The 22,624-nt window shown below is 36.2% G+C and overlaps 3 protein-coding genes across 3 annotated transcripts; 2 read left to right on the top strand and 1 right to left on the bottom strand.

The window, feature by feature from the left end:
• The first annotated feature begins 3,950 nt into the window (after window positions 1-3,950).
• LOC125670411 (glyoxalase domain-containing protein 5-like) lies at window positions 3,951-6,975 on the top strand. The gene is made up of 4 exons (XM_048905550.2): window positions 3,951-4,093; window positions 6,042-6,185; window positions 6,306-6,461; window positions 6,599-6,975. Exons 1-4 carry the CDS (start codon window positions 4,043-4,045, stop codon window positions 6,713-6,715), a joined length of 468 nt encoding a protein of 155 aa, XP_048761507.2. The 5' UTR covers window positions 3,951-4,042; the 3' UTR covers window positions 6,716-6,975.
• Window positions 6,976-8,516: 1,541 nt separating this feature from the next.
• Window positions 8,517-12,915, bottom strand: LOC130054301 (uncharacterized). Its single transcript, XM_056163643.1, has 9 exons — window positions 12,464-12,915; window positions 10,872-11,958; window positions 10,495-10,769; window positions 9,967-10,167; window positions 9,790-9,878; window positions 9,405-9,667; window positions 9,064-9,323; window positions 8,783-8,869; window positions 8,517-8,695 (listed from the first exon to the last, which is right to left on the bottom strand). Exons 1-9 carry the CDS (start codon window positions 12,633-12,635, stop codon window positions 8,607-8,609), a joined length of 2,523 nt encoding a protein of 840 aa, XP_056019618.1. The 5' UTR covers window positions 12,636-12,915; the 3' UTR covers window positions 8,517-8,606.
• Window positions 12,916-13,052: 137 nt separating this feature from the next.
• LOC130046399 (uncharacterized) lies at window positions 13,053-18,823 on the top strand. Its single transcript, XM_056163642.1, has 6 exons — window positions 13,053-13,227; window positions 13,742-15,415; window positions 15,541-15,629; window positions 16,081-16,240; window positions 16,376-16,581; window positions 18,480-18,823. The coding sequence occupies exons 1-6, from the start codon at window positions 13,053-13,055 to the stop codon at window positions 18,744-18,746; spliced, it is 2,571 nt and encodes an 856-aa protein (XP_056019617.1). The 3' UTR covers window positions 18,747-18,823.
• The last annotated feature ends 3,801 nt before the right edge of the window (window positions 18,824-22,624 follow it).

The following is a 22,624-nucleotide window of genomic DNA, read 5'->3' as shown; positions in this document are numbered from 1 at the left end:
TTCTATTGATTTCTTTATCAAGTCTATTATGCGATAGATTTCCTTTATTTTTTACAGACATTTTGTTTATTTTTGTGAAGATATAGTTTCATGAAATTGTTATGAATGTTACCATATCGTCATAACCAGTTTGTATGAAATTTTGATAACGTTGTTTAAGGAAAATAGCAATTTTCTGACGGTGATATATGATTCTGTTTATGTACGTCTCTCATCTTAAAAAGTGTGATGACCTATGTATTTTATTTGATAATTTGTTAGTTTTAACTCTAATGAATGGAAATAAATACACTTTTCAAACTTGTATCAGATAAAACTGCGAGTTTGGAGTCACCTTAAAGTGCAATGGTTATGAAAATGTGTGCTCATTGATTATTGTAAAAACATCGTTATTCAACTATGTATAGCAATCAATGTAAATGTGTGTCCCCTGTCCACTAATCATTGTGAAAACACCTTAGTGAAAACAGTTTTATAACTGCATTGTTGTTCAACCTTTGATCATTGATTACGAGCTTACAGTAACCTAGCTATTCTATTAGAAGTTTCTTGGTTTTTTGTTGTTGTTTTTTTTGGTTTTTTTTTTTTGTTTTTTTTTAACTCCGGGAGTTATGATTTGGAAATAGAATGTGGCAGGTATAGAAATATTCCAAGAAATGACAGAGTATTTGTCTAAAAACAAAATGTATTCTTTGTATTGAAAATGATGCCCACTTTATCGAATATTGTGATGTGTATAATGATCTTAGAAAAAAAAACTGTCAAATATCAAAACATCTCTTATTTTTGGGAAATACTGAAAGCTTATTTCAATATGGAGGAACACATACCTTAAATGCTTTGTCAAAGTATGTTTTTCTTGCTTTTAAAAGAAGAGACATTTGTTATGATAAACAGTCTCAAGAAGATTAATATACATTAAGTGTGATCAAAGTTAATTAGTCTGCAATCAAGCCATAAATACCATAGAGCATATTAAACGATGACTACCTGATGACAGAAGACATCAGCGGCACACACACCATGAAGATGAAATACGCAGATGAATCAAAACAATTCAGTACTGTAAATAGCACTTGGAAAAATATTATTTTTTCTGGGCCGGATCGACTAGGGGACGTATTAACTAGGTGACGGATAGTCTAGGGACGGATCGGTAATGGGACGAATCGACTAAGGGACGGATTGATTATGGGACGGAACGTCTAGAAAGCTTACTAAATTGTCCAAACTCGCATATCAATAATATTATTATAACAATCTACATAAAATAAGATTTTCTCTAACCGTTACACTGAAGAAGCCCAGTTCAACGGTTAGAAAAAAAATCTTATTTTAATTAGATTGATTATTATTACACCTTTGCTTGAAAACTTCCATCGAAAAACATGGTACATGTACCTAAAATTAAAATCCTTCAAAAACGATTGATTGATTGGTTTTATTTAGCGCTTTTTCCAGCGTATACTGCTCAAAACGTTTTACATTATTACCCCGGCAGACCTTATATCAATCTAGAACTTTCTCAGCTTCCTGGGAAGCATACAGTGCATGCAAGCAATATCTTTCACTGTCTATAGCCAGGTACCCCTTTTACACTTGGGTGAGGAAATTCATGTAAAGTGCCTTTCCCAAGGACACAACGTCGGCCCTGCCACGGCCAGGACTCGAACCCACGAACTTTTGGTCGAGAGTCTGACAGCTTTTGTCGAATATAAACAACATAATTATCGAATATGAATGATTTGATTATCGAATATGAATGATAAGATTATCGAATATAAATCACATGTTTTTTTGAATATGAATGATAAGATTATCGAATATGAATCACATGTTTTTGAATATGAATGATAAGATTATCGAATATGAATCACATATTGAATATGAATGAAAAGTTTAGAATATGAATAACAATATATTGAATAAGAATGACATATGTTTTTGAATATGAATAACACGTTTTAGAATAAGAATAACATGTTTTTGAATATGAATGATAAAATTATCGAATATGAATAACAACTTTTCGAATATGAATGATATGTTTTAGAATATAAATTACAAGTTTTCGAATATGAATAACAAGATTAATATAATAGTGCAACGTTTTACACGCCATATACGCCCCTGTCCCTTGAATTTGTGTTTGAAATGGCGGGGATTAATTTTAACCAACTTTTTTCATCCTAAGTTGCCTCCTCTCCTTTTTTTTTTTTTTTTTTTTTTTTTTTGAAATTCTTAGATACACATTTTTGTGCTATTGGCAACAATGAATTCATATAATGATTAATAAGTAAAAATTCATTACATAACGGATTGCTATGTTGATGACGTCACTAATCCCTCTTTATATACAGACGGAACTATCATTCTTTAAACATCAGTACAGATTATCAGAATGAAACACTTTCTGACAAGCAATTCTACCCTTGGGAGGCCCCAGGTAGTATTCAAGTTAGATATAGTATCCTTACAGCCCAAAAGTGAGGGCGGGAAATGAAAGCTCAAGACGCCCCCACCCCTTCCTCCTCTCCCTTCCCATGTCTCAATGCTTGTTTCGTGGAATCTGCAACGATTAATTTGTTATCAACCTTTATTATGACCATGTGAGAAAATCGAAAGCCGTCTGCGTATCCTTGCAGTACTTTGATGAATTTTCTTATCGACTGTGGCTTCGACGGGCTTATCCACTGCTAGCTTTGCTCGTTAGTGGCTGCTAGCACTAGCTTCCGCCTAGTTATTAACTAGTCCTCCTAGGCCCGAATATAAATCTGCACATCTACCAGGTATGTCAAATCATACGAGAGAGAGAGAGAGAGAGAGAGAGAGAGAGAGAGAGAGAGAGAGAGAGAGAGAGAGAGAGATTGCTGGCGTCGGTGGCGTAGTGGTTAGGCCGTCAGACTCTCGACCGAAAGGTCGTGGGTTCGAGTCCTGGCTGCGGCAGGGCTGACGCTGTGTCCTTCCGAAAGGCACTTTACATGAATTTCCTCCCTTCACCCAAGTGTAAAAGGGGTACCTCGCTATATAGACAGTGAAAGATATTGTTAGAATGTTAGTGCTCTAGCGCTTGTAATGGCAGCTTGCACTGTATGCTTCCTCGGAGGCTGAGAAAGTTCTTGATTGATATGATATAAGGTCTGCCGGGGTAATAATGTACATTGAATATTGTAAAGCGCTTTGAGCAGCATATGCTGGAAAAGGCGCTATATAAAACCAATCATTATTATTATTAGAGAGGGGAGGGGTAGTAAAACGTGTACAGTGAGGACAAATTTCAACCAATGAATAGAAATTGTGAGGACAGAATTGCACTATGAGGACAAATAAAATGTCCTCACAATTGCGTCCTCATAAATGTGACCAATGTACGCACAGCATGTGAAAGATGCAGATGCAAAATATTAGCTTCGGGAGGACAAGTGGTGAGAGGACATGTCCTTACTAATAATCAAAAACCTTTTTTTTCCCATAATTCGAAAGAGAATATTAAATAAACTTTTATAGGTAGATCTATCCCTATAGCTATACCTAGCTAACATAGCACTTTTTTTTTGCATTTGGAATAATATGTGTGTGTATTCTCTTCTACACATTGCCTTCGTAGGTTTGGTCGGCGAGAGAGAGAGAGAGAGAGCGAGAGAGAGAGAGAGAGAGACGTGCGGACTGACAGACGAACAGATGTGATTAACAACAAGATGCCCGAATCTACTCATCTTCGCTAGCCAGGGGGTTGTAGAGAAGCGGATCGGATCGTACACTCTTGGCTGGCGAAGATGGAATCTACTTTGAAACGAAAAAAAAAAATTCTAAAAAAGCCCAAAACAAAACAGTATTATGACATTTTTAGCGATGTCCTAATTGATAGCTAGGTTTTTCAGATTTTAATCAATCAAATTCCGTATTTTGATTTAAAAGAAAAAAGATAAAACAAATAGAATAAATTTAGAAACAGCTAACATGCACTTGTAGCAGAACCCCTTATCAACTGAAGTATACGGCCGAGGTTACATTTCTGCTTCCGGGTTTAATTGCACCAGTCATGAATCGACTGATCCCTTTATTGAGGACTTTCCAGGTTTCACATAGAAAGGTTAGTTAAAAGCTGTGTTTACATGTAAATATATTCACAAATTTTAAACGACCCTCTTTTATTTTGATAATCCATAGACCTCTATTCTAACGCTACAAATATTTCAATGTTTGCTTATTCTTCATGTGTAAGGAGGACCGCTAGTGTAAAAATTAAATACATGTATGAAATGCAAACCCTCTATTAGTTCATTGTTTCTATACCCATATTATGGAATCAGGACTTCGATATTTTACTTTAAAACACAGACACGTGTGCTATCTATATACTTACACATGTATACGTCCGTGAGGTAGTGGTCTATTTCTCTCCGATTATTTAAAAGGGGTACCGGTGCTACTTCTCGTTTACATTTTATAACGTGATCTTGCATATTTGACAATTAAATGCATGAAATACATGGCCTCAGAGGTATTTATCATTACTTTTCTTGCAATATTCAATATATCTTGAATTATACGGACGTTACACACGGTAAATTGTGTCGTATTTCTTAAAAGATTTTGGAATCGGACGTCAGAGAAAGATAGAACGGGCGTTGGCATGGCAGAATCATTCTCTACCGTGCACTCCTCGCACTACATGTGAAGCTTGCGTAACGCGCCCTCTGGTGAGAGAATGATAGCAGAATATCGGCGTTACTTTGATACACATGCTCTCTGCTTAGTAAATTTTTGTATCCATTTTTGGAAAGTGTTTGTAAGAATTCAATATTGCCTTTATTGCTGAAATTCTTGAAAAATATACACGAAAGTGATGACACGTGGACATTCTGGTTAGACAGCGCATTGTAAACATGTATGTAAGTCACTAGATGTTAAAATTTACATCTCTGAAAAATTGTTGAGTGTGGTGGGAAACATCAATCAATCAATCAATCAATCAATCGATGATTATATTCAAAGCATGAACTATTTAGAGGTGGATACATGTTCCACAGCGTTTTCTAAAATACCATTTCCATGTTAATTGCGGAGTAACAGATGGAAAAGAAGATTTTTCGTGGCCGATGTATAAATGTTATGGCAGGTGAAAAGCGACCATGACGTCACAAATATGCACCTTTTAGAACAGATGGAAATTCATTAGCTGTTTGGCATAGAAGGTGATTTCGGAAGATAACTACTAAAATCTTTATACGTCTGCCATGAGATGTACGCACCCTATATTTCAAATATTATTGATCACTGATGATTTGGGGGGGGGGGGGGGGGGGCATTTGAATTTGGTATCTTTACAAATTGTAATGATAGTCCTTAGTCGTTTCCTCATAAACGCGCTGCGGTAGTAAACATTGTGAGGATCTTGATAATTATGGTAGGTATTTTTAAACAACTGGGAATGTCGACACAAGTGAATGTAGAAAGTTAATATTAAAAAAAAAATCATTTTTGAAAATACATGATGAGGGTATGAACTGCAACACTTCAAGCTGGCGTACTGTTCATGAAGCGCTACATAATATTGAAAATACAATTGTATCAAAGCGCAATACATACGTATTTGAATTATGACGCAATTCTAGCCTAAACTACACAAGGGGTTGTGAAGCCTTCGTTTAACATGGAACTTTCACTACATGCTTATAGGGGCATAAGAATGAAAATTTTCAAATTTTGTTTTTCCATTTTTATTTTTCACAATGCTTAACTAAAATATTTATAAAGGTCAACCAAAATTTAAATATCAGTTGTTGAGTTACAAGTGAGATACAACACTCACAATTCGTTGTTTTGTAAACAAGGCTCATGCCATATTTTTGTTTACATATAGATGGCTTAATAGAAATGGAAAAAATTTCAGCTCAAATCGTGTCCATGTCCCTTTAATTAGCCTGACGGATGGGCTTTGGTGTACAAGAGTTGTGAATTTTGTATAGCTTCTTGAAATGTTTTTAGAATTATTGATGATTAATTTTTCACTTTATGGTGTTAATTTTTTTTTATAGACTTCACTATACGGGGCGTTTGCGAGGCGTCTCAGTGGATTTCAAATAGAGAAGATAGACCATTTTGTTATCACAGTGAAAGACATCGACAAAACATGCGACTTCTATTCCAAGGTTTTGGGAATGGAAGTCACCACTTTTAAGGTTTCTATTATGAATATTGAAGTAATATTGAATTCTATAGTCAACAGCCATAAAATAAAAATCAGCATTTAACTAGTCCTGACTCCAACCTGACTTTATTCAAGTTCGTTTCTTTGATAGGGTAACAGGAAAGCCTTAAGTTTCGGTTCCCAGAAAATTAACATTCATGAGCATGGAAAGGAATTTGAACCCAAAGCTCACCTCCCTACCCCCGGGTCAGCAGACGTTTGTTTTATCACGCAGGAAAATTTAGATTCCGTCATCAAACACTTGAAGGTACGTAAAACAAATAGTATAACTCCACGTGTGTGGGTTGGTTCCAAATAAAAACTTAAGTTCAATTTTTTTTCAATTTTTACTTTTTCATATTTTGATATATTACTGGATTCTCTACCTTTTTATTGTTTGAACAGAAATGCAGTGTGGATATAACGGAAGGTCCGGTTGATAGAACGGGAGCCAATGGTCCCATCCGGTCCGTGTACTTCCGGGACCCTGATAATAACCTCATAGAAGTATCAAATTACTGATCATTATCAAATCGAGAAAAGCTACACGAATACATAATAAACAGTGAACAATTGACGAATTCATGGATGAATGAATCCTGACGTATTCATAAAATGACGTTAATTCGTAGACATACGCACTATGACTGTATAATCATTCCCACTTTTACCAACATTTATACTTAAACATTTAAACATGAATGTATAGATGAAAAATGAATGATGGTTGAGAACAATATAATAAATCTTGTCGTTTTCATGGTCGGAAACCACCAATCTCATTTTTGCAGTTTTACATTATAGAGTTATTTATACTTTAATGAAGTGAATGTGTTTATTAAGCCACCTGAGAAGGACACTACTCATCAAACTCAAAGAAGTTTAAAAGTGCACACAAATAGGTAATCTTACTTGTATTTGACCTTGAGGTCAAGGTTGTATGTGTGGTTTAGTGATAGGTAACGCATTGTCACTTAGTAATGCGTCTGCATGCAAAATAGTGTAAATTTTAACGTGAACATAAATAAATTACTTAGTATTTGACCTTGAGGTCAAGGTTGTATGTGTGTTTTAGTGATACATTTGTAGGTAACACATTGTCACTTAATAATGCATCTGCATGCCAAATATTGTACATGTATATGCAAGCTGCAGTCAAGCTAATAAAGCTATGGAGCGAACACATAAACCGACATTTTATGATAAGATATTGATGTAAACTAGAATCTCGAGGTTAATGGTAAAGGTCAGCGGATCGTGAAGGGAATATCGGCTTATGGTGTTAAACCCTCAACCAATGACAAAGATATGGGACATGGATGAGGATTGCTATGTACATTTCTACCTTCGGTGAAGGGGAGACACCAATATTATGAACCAACCGATGACCTTCAGATGTCGCATATGCTTGTTTGTTGTATATGGTGATGTCTCCACATTAATGAAAAATTTTCGAACGGGACGTTCGAGAATTTTTCATTAATGTGGAGACATCAACATTGCTGGTGAAGGGCTGCAAAATTTAGACCTATGCTCTGCGCTTACAACCTTTGAACAGGAAGGGTTCTTTATCGTGCCACACCTGCTATGACATGGGGCCTCGGTTTCTGCGGTCTCATTCGAAGGACCGCTCCATTTAGTCACCTTTAAAAAACGACAGGCAAAGGATACTGAGGACCTATTCTAACCCGGATACGTGCTACATTTTTTTTGGATGACAAATTTATTGAGATCTCTGTCACAAATAAGTGTACAAATGCAAACAAATACATATACATACATTAATGCTAGAGAGAGATAGAAAAAGGAGGAATGGGGAGAGAGAAAGATTGGTGGAAATAGACAGAAAGAGGTGGTGAAAGACAGAGAGAAAGTAATATGATGTCATAACTAGGTTGTGTTGATATAAAAGAGCGAGATCAAAATTTAATGTAAAATATAGATAATGATAAGTGTATTTGACAATCAGAGTCTGTCCAAGAGAAAAAAAAACCATGTATCCCACTGATTTATAAATTCATCATATTTACAATGTTGAGTTGCAGTATACTTTAGTGTAGTTATATGTGTTTTAAGATCAATCAGCAGTTCCTGGGTTGATAGGCTTTGTTGCTGACATTTTTTCCTGTATATATATATATATATATATATATATATATATATATATGATTTGATAATTAACAGAATAATGCTTATTTCTTTAGAACTAGTGATTCCAAAAATTATAAAAAAAAAAAAAAAAAAATTATACGTGCTACGTGGTATTCTATACTAACTCGGATCACTAGATATATTCTGGATAAGGAGAATAACAAGACACATGTCAGAATAATTTTTATTCTATGGGTTTGTTGAATATTTTAATGCTGTCTTTCTTGTAAACCCATCATGCACATCGTTTTGGAGTATTTGACTATTCCGGCATTTCTTTCTTCACACTCTCGAACAAATTATCAACGGTCTCTTGTGGAACACATCCGACTCTGAAATAAGAAATGACTCCTGAAAAAAAAAAAACAAGATTGCAGTGATACATATGTTATATATTTACACCAAAGTGAAAAGAAATCGTATATTTTTTTTCATTACCTTCATCTATCTTCATACAATTAACAACTGTTGATGCTACTGTTTCGTTGGACTCGTCATCACACACCACACCGGCCAATTTTCTTCCTAAAATATGGAAGTAATCGTTACTAGTATAAAAATATCAACATGTATGCAGTCCCACCCCGCCCCACATACATACAAACACACATTCTGATTGCTGCAAATGAATTTCCAATATTCATCACGAACCCCCAAGTTTGACTAAACTCTTCAAACGGCCCCGATATCCAACAAGAAACTGTCGTGGACGACATTACCTAGCGTATCGATAACTGTATCGTGATGAGTGCTGTCTGGTTCCCCACTTGGGTTGGCCGAGGTGATGGCTAACGGCCCTGTTATGCTGACTAGATACGAGAGAACGGAGCTGTCGGGAACCCGGATGGCCACGCTCTCCTTGGTACCCACATACTCTACTGCCTTACCAACCCCCATGTTCTGCAGCCAATCGCCTTTCTTGACAACGCAAGTGATGCCCCCTGGGTAACACCTGTCCATGAACCTCCACAGTAATGGACTAAAAAAATATATATCCATATATAAATACAAATTATTTTCCTGACATAGTCTTTCATTGATCTTTTGCTTATGGTACAACCTGAAAGGAGGATTGGCTGATCTGAGCTGCTGTAGGTGAGAAATGCAGAGACAGATGGGCTTCTCGGGTGGCCTCCCTTTAATGTGGTATATTTTTGATATGGATTCAGGTTGACTACATGATCCAGCAAGGGCATACACAGTATCGGTAGGAACACATATGACCTCGCCACTTTCAAGGACCTCTGCCGCTTTAAACATATCACTAGCAATACGTGATCGGAATGTGGGACAAGGCAAGCTTGATACTTCTGATTTTCTCATCTACAATAAAAACAAGGGATATGAAACTACACGTGTAGTAATCATTTCATGACAAAGAATATATTGGTAAAATTTATAAATAATTCTTGTTTGAGATAGTCACTTTTTTATTCTAAATTTACCTTAAGTAAAGGTTTCCCCTCGGGAAGTAAACTAGCTTTAGAAAGTCCTTTTCCGAGATACAGAATAAAACCATAAACCCCGACGAGACCTATGTAGAACGAATAACAAGAATATTGGATTTACACGTAATTCCTTTTCTTCAATAATGTTCAATTCCTTAAAACACAACAACTTACCAACGAGAATCGACGAAATCAATGGATAATACTTCGTATTTGCATTGTACACTTTTGTAACGGCAGACACCGAGTGGACAAGAAGAGAAATGACCAGCACTGCCCATGTCCTGGGCATACTGATGGTCAACACTAGAGACAGTACACATAGTCCTACGCCTGTTATTGCTATGACACTGTCTGTGGCTACTCCCGTTGATGCTGAAAGATCAAAACGTTTCATAAGTTTGCATAATTTCCTCGTCATACGAGAAGGTTATCAATTTGGTGTTTTTATATGTTTGCATGATTGCACGTCCGGAAAATTGAGTAGATTTCATTGAAGATACTTAAATGAGATCTGGATAATCTGAATTTCTGAGGATAATCATTTTCTACAATTTATGACATACCAATGAATAAAGAAAGCTGACCAATGAAAATGCTATTTTCAGATTTGCAGATCTTTATGGAAGTTGCCAATTTTCTTTTGTTTGATACAATTACATGTAGTTACAATCTCAGTTCATGTAAGAACTGATGGCTTACCATTTAATATATACAGTGACCAAGCTGACCAGACAACACAACCTGTTGCACATACAAAGGCGCGGGAAAGGCTCCCCCTGGCGTACGAGTACCGAGCAACCAATAGATTTCCAAGGACTCCGGTAGTTAGCAGAAGCGATAGAGATGCCTTTTGATTGGTTATTTCTAGTGGCGACAAAGCGATAGCGGAAACCATATTGCAGAGGAAAAATATAGCGTTGATAATTTGATCCCTTTTTTCATCGTCGTCGTCTCTTGGGGCACCACTTTCATCCCTGTTGATTAGAATGAACTTGAAAAATATATCAGTTATTCAATATACATATACAATACTTTTATATGAAGAGTTAAAAGCAGATTTTTTTTCACCATCTTACCTTTTCATTAATGTTTTGCAGCAACAGAAAAGACGCTCTTCGGAGACCAATTCTGGACCAACGTACAAGACAGGTTTCTCGGCACAAGAATTGAGAAGATGAGCAGTGGAAATGTAAACAGCCATAACCCAGCACAAAATTGCAGAAACTCCAAAGGTATATGACTGAACTGATATGGGAATGTGCTCCACTGACAACACTGCAGTCAGTGTCAGAAGACCATTATAAACTAAAACAACAATTGGTTGTGTAGAAGAGCACACTGTGATAAACGCCAAAGCTAACACTGTACCCCAAGTACCATAATAACTGTCAGTCGACGATACCTGATCAACAGGCAAAATATATAAGAAAGAAGTCTTAGAAGTCCAAAAAATGAAGTGAACCATGAACTGTATAGAGCTGAAGAAATCGCCGCGAAGAAAAGAATAATAACTAGCCATGATATGTAACAGAGAGTTACATCCCACAGCTATGATGGGAATAGTCATGTTCTGAAAGTAGCCAAGTCCAAGAAAACAGATGACGGAAGCCGGTATTACATTTCCCATGTAGCCCATACCCATAGGCTCAGCATACTTTGTGTTCTTTCGTTTTTCCTTTTTATTAGACCTTTTCACGTTTCTTTTTATCAGGAGGGGATCTATGGGGGCGTTACCAAACCCTGGTAATATGTATCTCTGACTGATGCCTTTAGTTGCCATGACAACCACCGCATAAGTAGCTGTTAGAACAATTATAAGTTCAAAAACAACAGCAACCCTTTTACTCCACTCATAGAAAAGACCTACTGACTCAAATGTCAAGGTCAACGTCATGGCAACTAGCACAGGCGGTATAATGAAATTTACAAACAAGGAACATATGAATAAGGACAGTGCAATAGTAATATAAGCAACGAGAACCGGAAGAACCGATCTTGTAATGTCACTTGTACTTTCTTTCATTGTGATATTTGCACCTCCTTGGAATGCCCAAAGTGTGGCGAAAACGGTGAAGGCAGTTCCGGTCAGGTGATCGTTTCTACGGAAACTCATTATCCCTGCCGTTAACTGAAGGAATCCACCAATCAAAATCAAATGAATTCCTGAAATATAACACCTGGATATTGATATCCCGCTTATTTCAGCATGTATTTTAATTTTTTTTTAATCTCGTGAAAACGAATTAACCTACATAAACAACATGAAATACGTTTAGAATAGAATATTTTTTAAAAAACGACAGATATTATATTTTAAAATTACATGTATCTATTATAATAATCAAATTTGAACATATAATATATGGACACATCTACATTCATCAATGGTTTGTCAATAATAACCCTTTGCTGATCCAAAATTAATAAATACTTTCATAAAGGAATTCACACTTACATGTACGTCACAAAAACGCTTACTGAAGTTACTTCATATCAAAATGTATTCGGGGCATAAAAATCGATTTGTTTTTAATTTTACAAAATACAACTATAAGGAATAAATGTCAACGCTGGTTGTATGATTGGAGATTTTCAAACAATTGAAGCGTTGGGATAATTTCTCTATAATAGGTTAATCCTTCAATAATTATCATGAAAATAAACTTACCACCAACAACGGTAGATAATTCGGACACACTTTCCAGTCCATATAATATGTTTCCAACTGCAACAACAAACGCCGCGATGATGTTGCACACTAGCCCTAGAGTCCCGGGCTCGGAATACAGGACGGCTGCAAAAGGTGCAGATCGCCCGCTGCTCGCTTCTTTCCCTTCCATGGAATCAATATTTACAGTGTTTTAAATCAAAGCAGGTTCATTAGATATGCACTTCATTCTCTTTGCTTCTCGTAATAAAGAAACATGTTTTATATGAAGGTGGCAAATTAAACTATTCAATATCGGTGATGTTTCATTGACTCAATATCTGCACGAGTTGAAGGTTTAAACATAGTTTCGTTTCTATATTAAGATTTAAATCGAGGAAACCTTTTTACTACTTTAACCAATGAATCACATGGAATCAACAAGGAAGATAGAACACAGCTGAAACTTTACCTGGAATTGAAGGTAGGTGGGGCCTGCAATGTCAGCTGATAAAGGGTCAACAAATATCTAGATCTCCGCCCCTAGATTTTTCTTAATAACACTGTCTGTACCCAAAGAAATCATTGACATCTTATTTTTAATATATCCATGTTCAGAATTAAAATAATGTCAAGCATTGCTTTATCTTCAATCTCGCTGAGCATTTTGTTTCTTCTGCAGACAGTAAATTATATAGGTTTAGAATCATCAGGTGTGTACTTGTTTTCAACTCTGACAGCCGGAATCGTCACGCTGATATTTGCTGCTCTCTCGGCTCTATCCGGTAAGCTCCAGTCATTTATAAATGGTACAGGATATATACACGAATAAATATGAATAAGAATGTACGATTTTAGGTCAGTCTTTAAAATAATTACACCAGTCTGAATACTACTCGTAGTACATGTACATAATGATGAAAACTGTATTTGTACTTGGCTTGACTGATATTTTACTATACCTGTCACAAGCTTAAATTCAGGCTTAAATTCATGATTATTCTAAACAGGACATCAGCTTCGATTGCTCTAAATCTTAAATTTATTTACATACGCTAATGTAAATATGAATACAGTATTGAGTTTATCGCATACAACAATTGCAAAATAATGGCTTTGCAAAAGCTACTAAGATCTTCTCCTTGAACCCTATATCTTTTTAAAATCATACATTGGGATACATTCTATTCAATATTTGTAATTAGACCTGTATTATTTTAGATTTTGTCATTAAACCTGTCTTCTATCGTACGATATTTTGAAGGAGTCTTTGTTCATCAAATTTTTCATTTCTCACAGTTTTCATACAACCTTCAAGAGAAACAGCACTCGCATCCACGACAGTCTTTATTACCTCCATTGTCTGGGCCTCAGTTGGTCTGTCAGATATTTCCAACGAAGTCATTCAAAGCATATCCGAAGGAAACTCGTCAGCGGAAACGTTTTCACAAAGAGAAGTTTTACTTCCGGGTCATGGAACGGTTGCACTTTTATTCGGCATTTTCTCGGTCTGTTTGCTCACATACAATCACAAGAAAGACTTGGCTGCTTTCATGCTTCTTTCATTCTTGTTGTCGGTATGCGTTATCGTCAATACGTGGATAGATTTTAAAGGACGTAGTTTGCTTTTTATATCACTTTCTTTTACTACCTCCTATATTAGTGTCAAAATACTGCTAGAATCATTTACAAGAAATATTCAGAAAACACAAAATGATGACACTGAGTTTGACGACAAACGGACGATTAGATTTGCTTTGAATGTCCTTTCCCTTTCTCCTTGGATCTTCCGAAGCATTGCATTAACCGATGTTGCTGCCCGCAGTTTCGTTTGGCCGTTAACATCCGGTCTATTTCTCCTCGTCCATGGACTATCGGGACTGAGAAGGGGAACTGTCACTGTATCTAACTATGCTGTAGTTGATGGTCTATTCTGGAGCTCACTGGGTGGGTCTATGTTTATAAACGTCTTGAAAGATTATACAAATGTTCTGTTTCCAGCCGTTTCAATTCCAGTGTTGGTGATTTTTCTATTACTTGCTCTGATATTATTTTATACCGAAGTTTTATTGTCCTTACAGTATTTCTTTCTTTCAATGTTTGTGCTAGTTATAACCTTTGATGACAAAGGAGGGGTTTCTGTTGCCGTTTTTACTTGGATTTGTTTCACTTTACACGTATATGGGTACATATCTACGTTGTCAAGATCATTTTCATTCAAAATTCAGCCTCCTGTTGGACAAAACGCTCTTGATAAGATAAGTCCAAAATGTTCTGGTCTGAAAGTTTTCTTTGAAAATAAAGTTGAGACAGAAAACAGCTCTAAAAATGTGTTTGAATCGGACACAATGCTTGGTTATTCCAGGTATGCTAACTTGGAAATGATTGGTTATCTATCGAACTTCATTAGCGTCCTTTTGTTTGCCTGGGTTCCAAGTGATACAACATTGCTGTTGTTGCCTTGGAATATAACTTTTGGTTGTTGTATTCAGTTTGCTGTGGGGTTTATTGGTTTCTCTCGAGGTCAGACGTTTGAAAGTTCATCTTTCCTAATATTTGCCTCCTTTTGGTCGATCTGGGGAAGCTTGAGGGCGCTGGATGTCACTGACTCGGGAATGTCTCTTGGAATCGGAGTAGGCGCCTTTCTGTTGATAGGACTAGTGTTCATTGGACTGTCTATAACGGTGAGCAAAGCTTGGACGGGTATATTTGCATGTTTTGTTTTGTTTATAATAACTATAATTCTAAAACTATTCGGGGTATCTGATGGATACATTGCTGAGAAAATATTTGCAGTTTTGTTGTCATTGGCACTGCTTTACACTTTTCTGTCTTACACTGTGAAATTGACCTGCGGAAGAGATATATTACCATTAGGAAGACCTCTTCTGCAAATCAGTCAAATAAGTAAATGTAAGGATCAAATGCTGTGGGCATCTTCCCGTAAATCGAGTGGTGTTAAACAAATAGCTGGTGAGTTTTCGTCTTCGGGATAGATGTCAAATATCTTACCATTAACAAACTATAAAACATCATATTTATATCTTGGTATATTTTACACTTAACCAAAACGTAATATTTTCTAATCCCTATCACAGAGATGCTGAAGACTGGTGGCATTTGTGGAATTCCTTCAGATGTAGTATACGTTCTGGTGGCTTGCTGCAACCATCCAAAAGCTGTAGAGGTATGTTGCTTGCGGCCGTGGTAGCTAAGTGAATAGGATGGGTGCTCGCTTTGCGGGTCCTATTCTCAAGAGCCGATACCAGTGCCGTGTCAAATGGTTAACACAAGTAGTGACTGTTCCTTCGCCGTGCGCCATAAGAAGTGAAAGTCTTCTGGATATGACCTTAAAATGGAGGTCTTGTGTCATGGTAGGCGTTGGCACGATAAAGAATCAGTATGCATAAGTCAAAATTTGTGGCACTTCATCGTACTGGTGACGTATCTACACGAATGAGTAATACTCGAATAGGATGTAAAACAACAAATACAGACATAAAACACATCAGTGATCTTTTCCTCTAAGGCACATTTAAACCATACAGTATTATTCTTTCAATATTCACATATTCCCTCTCAGTGTATGAAATTACGAGGAATAAGTATGTAAAATATCAGATTAAAAACATTTACAGAGAGCATACAAGACAAAAAAGCAGGCAGAGGACCGTCCCATGTCGGTGTGGATATCTAACTTCCGGCAAATAGAAACTGCTCGTCAAGAGTTTGGACCTCTTCTGTGGGATTTTCTGCATGAAATCTGGCCGTCAAATGTTTCTGCTGTTGTGAAAAGAGGTAGCTTTACTTCCTGATTTTCTTCTTCAGAAAATGAAAAAAAGATGTCTGATGATAGAAATTGTGTGCATCATGTGTAACAATTAATATACAATTTTTCACTTTATATTCAAATACTTTGGGTTTTGTTCTCAGGTGAATGGGTGAAATATTTAGGACTTGAAGAATCGGAGAGGTTTGTTGGTCGTCCAGACAGCGTTGCTATTCGAATCCCAGATAGTACAATTACCTGTCACCTCATAGATCAGTGTGGTCCCGTGACTGTTACGTCAGCAAATCCCACGGGGGAAGGGGATACCACCCATCACCTCCAAGTTTTGGCAAAGCTTGGAACCGAAATGGTACGTTTGAACGTGTACTGCAAACCAACTACAATCAAATGCCCCGCGGTAAAACCTTTTTCGCCTAGCATAGTATTAAACTGTCTTGTCCATCTGTTTCTCTGATTTATCAAACCATATATATACTGTAAAATATGCCTAGCGTTATAACGTCACGCATCACAGGAATCTTGGACATGTTCGCGTTTGTTAGTTCTGCTGTTTTCACGTTAAATTTTTTTTTATCATTATATAGTATCACACGTGAAATTTTTTAATGTTTAATTGACGCTAATATTTTTCTCGTTAAAGCTGGTAACGTCTCGACAGAAAAGTGAAAAACTCTTGAACGGGACCCAAAATAACATACAAAGAAACAAACGTTGACATACCCAACATTAAAAAATTAACTTAATTTAACGTTAATTAAATTTAACCTGATATTAACGTGAATTTAACATTAGAATAACTTTGCCTTCACATTGATTTGATGTTGAAATTTTGTTAAAGTTAAATCAAAGATAGGCAGGATCGGCTGAGTAGGCCATGACATTTTAACAAACTCTATTAATACTTCACACAATGATTACTAAAGGCCTGGGGTTGTGTAAACCCCGAGACACAAGGTAATTTGCTATTACCAATCGTAACTACTCGGCTATTTCTGTAACCGCAAATAAACCTCGTATGTAGATCGACGCCATCAGAGTCGATTGCTTTGTATACACAAATGTAACTTTGATATCACATATAAACGTTACAATTTGAAACACGACCTTTAAGGCTAAATCAAATGCATCTAAAATATCATACATCCCCAAAATATTTTACCACTCTCAATTTCCACTTAAAAGACTTTAATGGTACCAAAACTGAATCTCTGGTGAAACTGAATCTTACTTCTAACTAACACATTATTCAAGGATTCGTTTCTAGCCTTTTAACACTAACTTCATCCACATGCGCGCTTCCGGCGAATAAATGCATCGATTTGATGCAATCTTTGCGCCGATCCACGTCCGAGTCTTCTTTCCGGTTACTGAAGGACGAGCGTGATCCCATCGCTGTTTTTACATTACTGGAAGAAATAATTTTGTGCCTTCGTATGGATGAACCTGTTGGGGCATCAGTCCCGTTACACGTTAGTTTGTGACGGTTCATAATCTAGAAGCACATATGTGAACCGTGTTCAAGTAAACGATCAGTAAGGCCAATTCATCTTAATTGATAGATTATCATCCCGGTCCGTCCCAATTTTTTTTATTTAGCGAAACTTGCGATTTCCATAAAATTTTCATATCCGACTCTGGTATTTACACTTCTTGTTTGCATTTCCAGTATAGCAACGTGAACAACCACGTTAAGAAAATAGATCTGGTTTTCTTAATTTCTCACATTCTTACGGGCGTAAATGAAAGGAAGGGATTAATGTTCTTCATATCTTGAAGAAGTTTGGTGTCTTTCTGTGTTTGAAATTTAAGCTTAACCTGGAATTTGTCTGTGAAATAAGCATTGATTGATATCCATCTGGCATTGTCAAAAACTTGTTTGTCATTAATATTTTCCTCGGAAAATAGAAATTAAAAAATAAAATCCTCCCACCCGCCCCATACGTTTTGCTGACCCTGGATGATAATATACTAATTAAGTTGAATTGGCCTAATCAAGATTCAGAAAACAATAATACTCACATTAACATATGACAGTTTGAGGAATGGTAAACATTTTGACGTGATTTATGCATATCCTATGGATAACGTATATAGTTAATAGTTTTCTGGAACCATGAAGTCAATATCAGGACCCTCCAATAGAAATTCTTGTATATGTACAATTAAGAATTCATGGATATATTTCATGGTTGAATGTGATTACGATTCAGGGAGTCATAAATTTTGAATCATTACTTCCTATTTCAGTGTGATGGTATTTTATGTGACGGACCTTCGATGGAAAACGCCATTTCTACGGTTGTTGATTGTCGCGAAATAGACAATGGGAAACTGGGGTTCTTCCGAATCGGCCTCACTCCAAAATCTGCAGTCTTAGAAATCTTAGACAGAGTATTGGAGAGACATGGGAAGCTTACGAAACAAAGTGAAGGCATTCACATGAACGGTGTTGCCGACTCCGCCAAAGACAACCTCGCTTTCGAAATAGAAGCTGTAAAACATCATAAAAATTGATTTAAAGAATTCTTGGTTTCTTGTCATTGTTCAACTCAAAAAGTTTCTTTTTTGCAAATAAACTGTTGTTTAATGTTGAACGTTTCAATGTATAGTTAGAAATAGACACTGGGATACCACTTAGATATATGTTTATGGAAAAAAGACAATACCAGACGCCATTATAGCTCAGAGTAGTTTTATCTGGGGGATATTAAAACCATGGAATCATGTACCATTTTTCGTACATCCTTTTCTGCTATTTCTATGTATGCATTTAGATTTTATACAGTATCAGCAAATTTACACATAAATACTATATACTACGTTTGGCCCCACCCTGGGGTCAGAACCCCTACCTTGGGGATCATGAAATTTACATTTTGGTAGAGGCCCTCCTGCTCTACATCACTATGCATTTAGATTTTTAGATGTGCGGTTCTAGAGAAGAAGATTTTTGAAAATTGGTCGATATTGAGCAGTTTTTGCCCCACCCCTAGGGCCGTAGGGGTGGAGGAGTCCTGAAATTTATAATTGATGTCCCCCTTGTCCCATATATAGATGCTTCATACCAAATTTGAAAAGAATTGGAATGGTAGTTATGAAAAAGAAGAAAGATGTTCAATTGTTAATGCACGACGACGGACGACAACCATTCGCAATAGGTCACCTGAGTTTACTAGAATCATTCGCTTTTAATTTTCTGTTGTTAAAATAAATGTAAGAACTCTTGATATTAAAATAAATGTAAGAACTCTTGATAACAGACGATAAGCGAATTCATGTTCTCACGATTTGACGTATACCAGTCATTTCGCCATAATAAGTACATGTACTCGCGTAAAAAAAGGAATCTACAATATTGTCGGTTTAGATTCCTTATTACTGACACTTTGAAAGGAATAATCTGTTATAATATTGTTTCGTTATTATCGAAAGGCATTTTGACAGTACCCAACTAACAATTAACAAATTTTGATAAATTGTGTTTTTAATCAGAAAAAGCGAATGATGACATGCAAATGTAACACGGTGTTTCCCCCCAGTGTTGTTCGCATCATGCTCCTCAAGTGTTGTACATACATTTGCTGATGTGTAATGGTGATATTGCAGTGTCGAGGGTGCTGAACAGTTTAGAATTGTATGCAATCAAATGAAACTTTAATGCAGAAATGGCAGTAAGGTTAAAGATTTGAAAAATGTTTGCTTTAAAAGACTTTGCCAAAAATATCATAGCAGCGCAAGCAAGAAAATGCATTTCTTCGTTACGGAAAAGGTAACGAATGAAAATTACTTTTAAGAGTTGAAACAGTCATCATTCTCTTCTTGTTTCATACATGGGTAAAATGTGAATATTTTATACGCATTTTATCATTGCGCAAATCAACATGATAATGTCCAGTTACTTAGAATTTGGACGTTGTCTAATACATGTATTTCTGTGTAGGGAAATGGGTATTTTAAAGTATTGGTTTAATCTTTTTACGAAATTAAAGATAATTTTATTTTTCTCAGTTTTTGTTTGTTTTTTTATTATTATTATTATTTTGTTTAGGGCATTACAAAGCCATGCTGATTCTCTCTTTCAAAATATACATTTTTTTTTCACCAGAGGTCGGGTCAGGTACTTAGGAAGAGTAAGCATCTTCTCTCGACCGGTCACACCCGCTATGAGGACTCCGTTTATCCGATATCTTGATCGGATAAACGGAGTAATTCGTAGTAAAAATCAACTTGTACAAACAAAGGTCTCAATACGTCGGTTTTGAGATACGCTCGAGTTATTTCCCTTTGAAGAACTCTCGTACATAGTAAGGCGCGAAACAACTTGTTTACATGCGGGAGTGGGACGAATATTCATCAATGCATAAGTGAATGTACTCATTAAGTCTCTCATACGCCGTTTCATCACCCGAATTCAACTGATACACAAACTAAGTAAGTGATAAGTATTCAGGGAGTAATTAGATACATGGAATTCTTATTATATCACGTAATTTTATTGGTAGTAGGTATCATATCCAGGATATTACTTTCAAATATGACATTGTTTTTATGTTTCTGCTTTAGTAAAACATTTCTTTCAATAGTATTTTGTGTTTTCAGCATTTACATATTTAAAGAGAAGCCGCTTTTAATACATTTTATCGTCTTTCTCACTGACAGTAGGTTCACTCTGTCCCACATAGGCCCTCAAAGTTCTACTAAATGTACCTCCTACACAGGAGAGCTCTTATCTCGAAACTGGCGTATTGGTATGAAAGATGCCAGACAGCATTTTACTCTTTACCAGATCGTATTGATAAATTAGATGCAATAGACCTTATTAACTACTGTATAGTATGTAACACATAGTTATGGTGGGTTTTTTCCGTAAGACGTCAACATAGAATCATACACAGCCCAGTTTTTTCTTCTTCACGTCTCGCTTGTTACAATGCAACGACAAATATGATATGTACATTGAAATCAGTAGGTGTGACCGGTCAACAGGGGATGCCTACTCCACTTAGGCACCTGATCCCACCTCTGGTATATCCAGGGGTCCGTATTTGCCCAACTCTCTATTTTGTATTGCTTATGGGATTTATGAGATTGATTACTGTTCGTTATCTTCACCTTCCATTCACTAATCAGTTTAATGAATAAGATTCAGTTTCAGAAAAGGATCAGGCACGTTTTATAGTTTTAAAAGATTAAAACCTTCAGACGCATGAAACAGAAATTAGAATGACCAAAACTAGGTGTCTCAAATGAATGTTAAAACAACGTTCTAAATAGCAGTCATCGTTTATTCTAAAACGGAATTCGATTTATCTATTGAACCTGCTTGTGTATTCAGGATTTTCTAGACAGAAATAGGGAAGTACATTTTCATGGTAATATTGATATCGACAACTTCGCATACCTATCAAGAAAGGATGATGTAATATTGATCATAAAACATTCTCAATATAAGTTTATTAGGTTTTCATGTTAGGAGTGTCATGGATAATGTATGTATTCATAAGTTTACCGGGTTCAAACAGTTTAACATTTTAGATTCATAAATGAAATGTCTTGATTTCGATTTTTGAATAAGGATTGTCCAAAAAACTTGTGGGAGCATGCTAAATTCATATACTATATTCTTTTCTTTAAAAGGCAAGTTATTACAACCAAATGGCGGTAACTCTCATTATGAAAAGGGAAAAATAACGAACTGTGATCAATCTCACAACTCAATAAATACACAAAATTAAGAGTAGGACAAACACGGATCTTTAGATGTGCTAGAGGTGGGACCAAGCGCCCTAGAGCCCCGTGGGGATTCGGGTCAGAATAAGCCCTCGGTACCCCTCACTTGTCGTAAGAGGCAACTAAATGGGCAGTTCTTCGGATGAGATTGCAAAAACCGAGGCCCCTTGTCACAGAAGGTGTGGCGCAATAAAGATCCCTTCCTGCTCAAAGACCGTAAGCGCCGAGCATAGGCCTACATTTTCAAGCTCTTCACTGGCAATGATGACGTCTCCATATGAGTGAAAAATTCTCGAGAGGTACGTTAAACAGTATAAAATCAATCAATCAAGGGCCCTAGAGGAACAATCATCCCCTATCGATCGGCCACACCCGCCGTGAGCCCTATATCTTTATCGGGTAAACAGAGTAATCTGTAGTCAAAATTAGTTTCTAAATTGATCATATCCCATCTGTAGATTTGAGGTCCTAAAATGTTGACCCCTTGGTTTCTAGTTTTTAATGAATATGCATTTTCATAGACAGACTTCTTCACCCTTTGTCTACATATACTATTTAAAACCCTCTAAATTGTGTTACTGTTTCACATAATATTGTCATATCGTAATTATTCTTAATTTTCTGGGTGGGTGTAAATAAAAAATTACAAATAGAACCATTGA

Source organism: Ostrea edulis, chromosome 4 (assembly GCF_947568905.1).
Source record: "Ostrea edulis chromosome 4, xbOstEdul1.1, whole genome shotgun sequence".
Lineage (NCBI taxonomy): Eukaryota > Metazoa > Mollusca > Bivalvia > Ostreida > Ostreidae > Ostrea > Ostrea edulis.
The sequence above is the reverse complement of the archived record's forward strand: the minus strand, read 5'-3'. Positions and strand labels throughout refer to the sequence as shown.

Bases quoted from the DNA above. Each gene is read 5' to 3' on its own strand.
- LOC125670411 (XM_048905550.2), top strand. From the start codon at position 4,043: ATGAATCGACTGATCCCTTTATTGAGGACTTTCCAGGTTTCACATAGA. The intron at 4,094-6,041 runs GTTAGTTAAAAG...TTTTTTTTATAG, and splicing joins TCCAGGTTTCACATAGAAAG to ACTTCACTATACGGGGCGTT. The intron at 6,462-6,598 runs GTACGTAAAACA...TTGTTTGAACAG, and splicing joins CCGTCATCAAACACTTGAAG to AAATGCAGTGTGGATATAAC.
- LOC130054301 (XM_056163643.1), bottom strand. From the start codon at position 12,635: ATGGAAGGGAAAGAAGCGAGCAGCGGGCGATCTGCACCTTTTGCAGCC. The intron at 10,770-10,871 runs GTAAGATGGTGA...TCTAATCAACAG, and splicing joins TGCAAAACATTAATGAAAAG to GGATGAAAGTGGTGCCCCAA. The intron at 8,696-8,782 runs GTAATGAAAAAA...TTTTTTTTTCAG, and splicing joins TTGTATGAAGATAGATGAAG to GAGTCATTTCTTATTTCAGA.
- LOC130046399 (XM_056163642.1), top strand. From the start codon at position 13,053: ATGTTCAGAATTAAAATAATGTCAAGCATTGCTTTATCTTCAATCTCG. The intron at 13,228-13,741 runs GTAAGCTCCAGT...CATTTCTCACAG, and splicing joins TGCTCTCTCGGCTCTATCCG to TTTTCATACAACCTTCAAGA. The intron at 15,416-15,540 runs GTGAGTTTTCGT...TCCCTATCACAG, and splicing joins TGGTGTTAAACAAATAGCTG to AGATGCTGAAGACTGGTGGC.